The sequence below is a fragment of the Cynara cardunculus genome, unplaced genomic scaffold (genome assembly GCF_001531365.2).
Source record: "Cynara cardunculus var. scolymus isolate 2C unplaced genomic scaffold, CcrdV1 Un_Scaffold_8213, whole genome shotgun sequence".
Lineage (NCBI taxonomy): Eukaryota > Viridiplantae > Streptophyta > Magnoliopsida > Asterales > Asteraceae > Cynara > Cynara cardunculus.
Window position 1 is genome coordinate 6588 of NW_020204057.1, and position 7743 is coordinate 14330.

The window sequence follows — 7743 nt, forward strand, 5'->3', positions numbered from 1 at the left end:
AGATGACGAATCAACAGCTGGAATTATAGTTTATCTTGTAAATAGTGATTATCCATGTGAAAGATAAACATTATTCATTAGCTAGAATATTTGCTAGAAAKTAGCAAYAGTTAGTTATCTTAGCATTAGCTAATTAGTATAAATAGACGACTAGGTCTATTGTAAAAGCGCGCATACTTGAGAGGTTTTTACTTTGTATTTTACGTTTTAAAGTAAAACCTTTGAAGCTCAAACTGTTCTTGAATATTCATAGTTTACTTTTGAGTCTTCTTAACTTTCTTCGTAAAATCACTATAATTTGGTTATTCATAACTAGATTATAAGTGTTATTGAGAGATCTGGGATCAACAACATGCGCAAGGAATGCGACATACTCCTTCCTCAAGTACTTTTGCATTTTTATGCCAGACACTAACTTAATTTTTCGATCCGACTTGTCTTCTTGAATCTCTATTGGGTCATTTCCATCCTGAGGAATCCGGATAACCTTCTCTGAGTAGACAATTTCAGCTTGATTTTCGGATAGCCAATCCATGCCTACAACTATGTCGAAGCTTCCTAACTCGAAAGGAATAAGGTCTATGCTAAAATCCTTATTGGCTAAACTTATTGTACAATCCTTGATTATATTTCTAGCCTTAAATTCTTGGCCATTGGCAAACTCAACTACATAAGCTTCTTTCAGCCTCTGGGATTTTAGGTTAATCTTCTGCTTAAAGTCCAGGGATACAAAACTTCTATCCGCTCCTGAATCAAATAGAACTGACGCAAATTCATGATTCAAAAGGAACGTACCTGAGACTAGATTGGGATCATTTCTAGCTTCTCTGGCCCCGATTTCAAACGCTCTGCCCCGTGTCTGACTGTCTGGGTTTCCTTGACTGATCGTTCGAGCTTGGCCTGCATTGGTTCCTTGTTTACTTTTTGGACAAACGTTTCTCATATGATCTGGACTTCCACAATCAAAGCACAATCGCTTCCGACAATCCTTAGCTGTATGATCCCCGAGATGGCACCTTTGACAAATGATGCAGTTTCCCCAGTGCAGGTATTTACTTCTATTACACTTGGCTTTGTCTCTTTGATTCACCGTCTGAGTATGTGCCCCGAAATTTCCTACCGTTCTCTTACTCCTATCATATTTTCCCCCAAGTCTTCGATTTCCATACCCCTCCATCTTTCTTTTCCCTTTGGCGAATTCTCCTGAACGAACCGCGTTATTCGTGAGTTTGGTGGTAATATCAATGGCTTCTTGAAGAGTCTTTGGATTTCCGGGGTAATGTTTCCTCTAATCTCTGGGGATAATCCCCAAATATACCTTTCAACGCGGACTTCCTCTGGCGTCACTAGGTGTGGCACTAGATTTGCCAACTCATGAAATCGAGCTGTATAGGCAGCTATATCTTCTCCTTTCATTTTGTGATTCCATAACTCCATTTCTAGCTTCTGGAGTTCGCTTCTAGGGCAGTATTCAGTTTCTTGAACTCCTCCCACGGAAGTTGATTAGCCACTTCTCAACCTCTGGCCTGTACCAATGCATTCCACCAAGTGAGTGCCCTTCCTTGCAACAAACATGCCGCATATTCCACTTTGTTTGTTTCAAGACACTTGCTAATATGGAGGACGGATTCCATACTCTATATCCATTTCAGTAATCCTACAGCCCCTTCAGTTCCATGGAATTCTTTTGGATTACAGGATCTGAAGGACTTATAAGTGAATTCTCTGGGTGGTCTAGGTTCAGAATTCGATGATTGATTCGCATTAAGCCCTGCCGCTACTTGACTGACGAGGTTGGGTAGTGCGGCCAATAATTGCTCTGACACAAGTCGTGCAACTTCGGGGTTTTCTCTTCTTGGTGGCATTTTCTATGGCCTAAATCAGAAGAGAGTTCATCGTTAATATAACAATACCAGAATAATTTCTTCCAGTCATTTAATTGATGTAAGGGGCATTCATCACATGGAGAGATATTCAAACTTTTACGTAACCACATGGCTTAAATTTATACACATTAAGGCTGGCAATAAATGAACATTTCTCAAAAACACGCCATGTATTCGTAGACGATTACAACCACGAAAACAAAACCTCACATGACTAAGCAAAAGAGTGGGTATTCTACCCCTAATTTCCATCCTAGAATAACATCCATCCTAYYRCTATTCCCAACATCAACATCATCATTCCACAAACTACCAACCATCTATACAACTTCCTAATTTCCCGCTTGGCTGCGACAGCAGCTTCCCTGTTCCTTATTATGCTCTCGTGGTGTGCTTCCATCACATCAGACAGGTTGTTAAGGATGTGGTGATGGTATCCCAGCCGGGTCTGGTGTATTTCCGTATCTGATGTAATTCTCTGCATCCATTCTCGTTCAGTCATGTTCATACCCTGGGCATAAGATGCATGTACCCCAGTCACTATTTCGGACAGCATGTGCCCTTGTGGTGGTCGTGATGGCTCTCCTCTTACTCTAGAGGAATTCTCAAACATCACACGTCGAGGCAGGGGAACGCTCTTCCTTGGCGTAACTCTGATCCGTGAACCATGATAGGTTTGTGGTGGAACGTAAGGTGCTGGCTCTGATGGGGGTAAGAAAGACGCTGGTGGAGAGGCAGATGCTCCAGTGATTGCAGTGCCCTGCTTATATGCATCTATCTCTTCATCGTGGGCTAAGTTCCTTCTAGAATGGCCAACCACGTAACTAGATTCATCGACTGAGTATTCTCTAGAATCGGATGATGCCATAGTGATCTGCGACATTAATAATCTTAATTACTAAATGCATCATCTAAAAGTGCTTAGAGATATAGCCAAAACTTCTAAACAAGGCTAAGAGTGGAAATCAAACTAAACTCTCAAAATATAAAGCCTCTGGTCATGCTATTAGAGCTTCTGGTTTCATGACCAGAGCTTCTGGTCTTGTGACCAGAGCTTCTGGTCTTGTGATCAGAGCTTCTAGTTCAACTAAAATCCTTAGGAAAGGATTTCTTATCCATCGGTCCTTTTGCACACCAATGGAATTCTATTTTATCTTCTGCTGGTTTAACATCCATACTTAAAATAATTATGGAACTTTCGTCCATCGATCCTCGAGTTCCTCATAATGCACTTACCAGAGCTTCTGGTTACAAAACCGGAGCCTCTGGTTCCATTTTCATACCTAGAAAAATACTAAGCAACCTATGCATCGGTCTCTGTTTTCCTTCCCAACAATGCTTCTGGTACCACATACACTATAACTTTATGGGGTTTCTATCCCTTTACCTCTGGTCCTGCATACTAGAGCTTCTGATCTAATTAAACACTTAGAAATTTTATGAAATTTCTATCCCATCGCCTCTAGTCCTTTTAACCAGAGCTTCTGGTCCAACATGGACACTTAACAAAATAAGAGTTTTTCTACCCACGTCTCTGGACTTTCTAGGGCAATGGATATTCATAGCGAGTATAGTGCATAAAATCCTGCTTTTCATAATAATTTCTTTATGGGAGCATATCTCAAGTACAACCGATTAAGTTCTTCTTATTATACGTAAGTTAAACACATGTGACCAGGCTCTGTTTAATCGACATATAATAATGTGACCCGCTTTTAATTCATATGATTCCAAATTCTTGAAAATTCCTTTTTGAAAATCTTTGGTCATAGTCGATGGTTTCTTAAGGAAAACCAACGTTCTCTATAACTGAAGCTCTGATACCAAATCTGTCACACCCCGCTAAAGCAGAAACGCGAGATAACAGGCAAGCGTGTCACAACAACAATTAATAGATAACAACTTTAAGTTTTACACAATAAAACGAGTTTAATATTACAACCGAAATTTTATAAAACTCTTCATTTGCAAAACTTCCGATTCGAACTAAATCAGCTTTGCCACGAGTACGCTCCCAAGTGAAACAAATCTTACTTACCTCCTGAAAAGCATGGAACATAAAATGAGTCAACTACAAAGAGTTGGTGAGCTCACAGGCTTTCACATGCATAAAACATTTTAATGCATAATCCAAATATTTGCAAACTTATGCAATACTTTTGCATTTAATAAATGTAAATCTTCATGATGTAGGAACTTGAGACGCTACTGAGACTTACCTGACCAACTGCCCCATTAATTTACGAACAACCATAAGTAGCCCGTACACTACTTAGGTCCCACAGTTCGATATAGTACTAATCCAGCGGTGGTCCAAATTCCACATGATTAGACCAAGAAAAACATAGGTAGAGTGCACCCCTTTCTGGCTGGGACTGCCAACACAATAGCGGCTATCCACAATACCATGGCTCGAGGACATGCCCGAGTTAACAAGTAGCGTTTACGGACAGGAACTTTATTTGGAAACATACTCTCAAGCACATCAATTTAGCATTTATTCTAGAGTGCAAAAACGATTAATAAATCATAACATAGTAAACCCGACTAAGCAGTTCCTTAGTCCAGAGGTTTTAAACAGAATTTGACTAAGCAGTTCCTTAGTCCAAAGATTTTAAACAATGCTTGACTAAGCAGTTCCTTAGTCCAAAGATTTTAAACAAACCTTGACCAAGTAGTTCCTTAGTCCAAAGATTTAAATAAAAACATGCATAGCTTGCTTATTCTCATGTCTTTCCCCCAAACAAATAGTTAAAGCATTGAAAGTGGGGCCGTGAGGACTCACTGGTTTAGGGATGAATATCCAAGGTGATGACGCCTGTCGCTTTCAACGCCCGCCCTAACCTCCTAAACAGACCAACGATCAAAACTAAGATCACTTATGGGTTCAAGACAATGATAAAGTTAGGTTGCATTCTATGTAATGCCATCGAGTTTTTATAAACTTAAAGTTGAGGTTTATAATTTACTCTAAAAAAATAACCCAAAAATTATATATTAAAAGAGATTGAAATCCTAAACTCAAAAGGTGATTTTTGGACAGATTATAAATTATGTTCCAAGTATTTTTTGGGTTTGACAACGCTCTAAAAAAAATAGGAACCTTCCAAAAGTCCTCTTTATCAAATTTGTCAAATCATTTAAAATCATGAGGTTAGCCGACTAACCCAAATATCAAGAAGATTTAAATAAATTTAAATTCCTCATCATTACACTACAATCCTTGAGTTACACAGCCCCCGAAACAGATTGCACGTTCACCGAGCGGCAACTATTTGGGGTCGAGCTTACCATTTCCCAAAGGAAATCGCCATTTTCAGGATAGCAAAAATAAATTTTTAAATATCCAGGGATGAATCTTTCCCGATTCCATTGAGTTTTCGAAAAAGGTAAGGTAGATTAAAGATGCATGCAAGATTTTTCACTTTAAAACACCGTTTCGCGAGTTAAATCTTCACATGCAATGAGTTTTTCCCTTCTTACTTTGGAGTTTTAAGCATATGGGTCATAGATTATTATCTTCCTAGAAGACGTTTTCATGTCTTGGATGAATAATCTCTCCACTTTATAAATTCAGAAAGTTAACACAAGATCGAAGCAAAGAAGAAGGATGCAACTCAAGACATTTTACAAAAGTAAGATAATTAGCATCATACCTTTTTCTTGAAGTCTTGGAGGATCTTTAAGAATGTGAAAGAAGTTTAAAAGACTTGCATGAAGGTGGAATCCACTGGAGAGCGTTTGGTTTTTAGAGAGAGAGAGGGTTTAGAGAAGTTTTCAAACAGGCGATTCATGCAAATGGAAGTTCTTCATGGATGAGGAGTATTTATATGAGGATTTTAAATGAAGTGAATAGGCTTCGCCAACAAGGCCCAAACCGAATAAACCTTTATTTTCCCTAGACGATAAGCCCATAATAATCTTCACTCAAACTTAAATAAAAAGGCTTTATAGAATCCAAAACTCCATCTTTTGATGAAACAAGTGGACATTTAAATGGAACTTTTGAAATTTAATTTAAGGAAAACTCATAACATCAACTTTATTTATTATTATTTTTTATCTAGAATATTTTCAAAATATTTGGCCTTGCATAAGATAACCTTATCTGATCCCCTACCAAAGCGCGACCTTCCCGACAAAATTTGGGAACTAAAACCAAAAAGGTTCTAATCACTTAAGACTAGATCCTAGAGAAATGTAATTTCTAAATATAGGATCTGCTATGGGGTGCTAACCTGAAGTTCAGAAGTGACAGGATGTCATAATGAATGTGTGATCGGACTTTATTTCTATGATACATAAACCTTTGTGGTACCTGACTCTAAGACCCTTGTCGCAGAACTGGCTTATGTTTAGTAAGTTGTGCTTCAAACCTTCAACATAAGCCACTTTGCTGATGGAGATGTTCCCTTTGATGAGAGTGCCATATCCCTTGATTGTACCCTTGCTGTTGTCTCCAAAATCACAGAGCCTCCAGATTTTTCAAAGAAGAAGGATAACTGACTTTTATCACAAGTCATGTGCCTGGAGCAACCTGAATCCATGTACCATGGTTGCACATACTGGTCCTGCAAGACAAATTAAGGGGTTTTAGGTACCCATTTCTTTATGGGTCTACGTTTGTTAGTAGGGGGTACCACTCTCTTTTCATTTCCCTTAGCCTTTGCAGGCTTAGGTTTATTAGTATTTCCCTTGCCCTTGGGTTTAGGCTTCTTCATGTTTTCATTGGTTTTAACTTTGTATCGATAAACATGTTGGGAGAATGGGCAGTGACGTGTCAACATGTGATTCCTCAGGTTTTGTAAAAGAGTTAAACATTGACAGTTATGATGCTTTGGATATGTATGTCTAACGTTCTTTTTATTCGATGGAAACGAAGAAGTAAATGCAGGAGATGTAAATCTTTTCCTAGCTTCAGTTGTTTTTACAAACTTCCTATCTAGTTCAATTTTTTATTTGAAGAGGTCTTTGGCTTTACTTCTTTTCTCCTAAGGAAGGTCTGCTTTTCTTCAGCTGAATGAGAGGAAAAGTGGTGGTTATGTTACCTCTCATTCCTTGAATGTAAAAGTATAGAAAAAGTAAAACAGCAAGTACTAACAGAAGCTGATCTGTCACAGAAAACAACAGAGGACAATCAACATAAGTAGCTCAATCTTACAAGATTCAAGTGACAGAACCTCTGTCATCCATCACATAGGTTCTGGAAACTTCTCCTCTGTGAACACCATGCTACAAGTCAAAGACGACAGAACCTCTGTCGTGTCTCACAGAGGTTCTGGAAGATTTCCTCTGTGCTCTACAAAGTTTCATCCAGCAGAGCCTCTGTGAAGTCTCACAGAGGATCTGCAGAAATGTCTTCTGTATAGATTATCTTAAGCACGTTTTATTTTACTTAGGTTTATTAGCTGCCCGTGAATTTCACGTGAGCTTGTCTGTAATTCGTTCTAGAAGAACGGCTTAGATTTGACAGCTTAAAGTCGTGTCAGGAAACGGTTACTTACTTGTATAAATAGCTGCGTAGGCCTTTGTATTTTGTGTGCTTCCAGATTTGTAATCGTCGATATTTTCAATCTATTGAAAATCATTTGAAGCAATTCTCTTTGTGTTCATCATCTATTCTTCATTGTGTTCTTAATGTTTCTACCTGTTTGATTGATACTGTTTCCGCTGCTCTACTACTGTCTAACCGATCATTCAAGTAAATTTTAGTACCAAGAATTTGAGTTATTCGATCCTAACAATTGGTATCAGAGCAGGTATCAAATTTTAATTTGATTATTTTTGCTCTTGGTATTCATCCTTTTTCGACTCTAGAACACAAAAAACTTCCTCTCCAAGTTTACTCTGTTTTTCA

At 38.4% G+C, this 7743-nt stretch overlaps 1 protein-coding gene across 1 annotated transcript; it reads right to left on the bottom strand.

The window, feature by feature from the left end:
• Positions 1 to 487: 487 nt before the first annotated feature.
• LOC112505074 lies at positions 488 to 1437 on the bottom strand (the record flags this gene model as incomplete). Its single annotated transcript, XM_025109027.1, has 3 exons — positions 1319 to 1437; positions 796 to 1016; positions 488 to 747 (listed from the first exon to the last, which is right to left on the bottom strand). Coding segments are annotated over exons 1-3 (600 nt in total), but the record flags the coding sequence as incomplete, so codon positions are not given.
• Positions 1438 to 7743: the final 6306 nt, after the last annotated feature.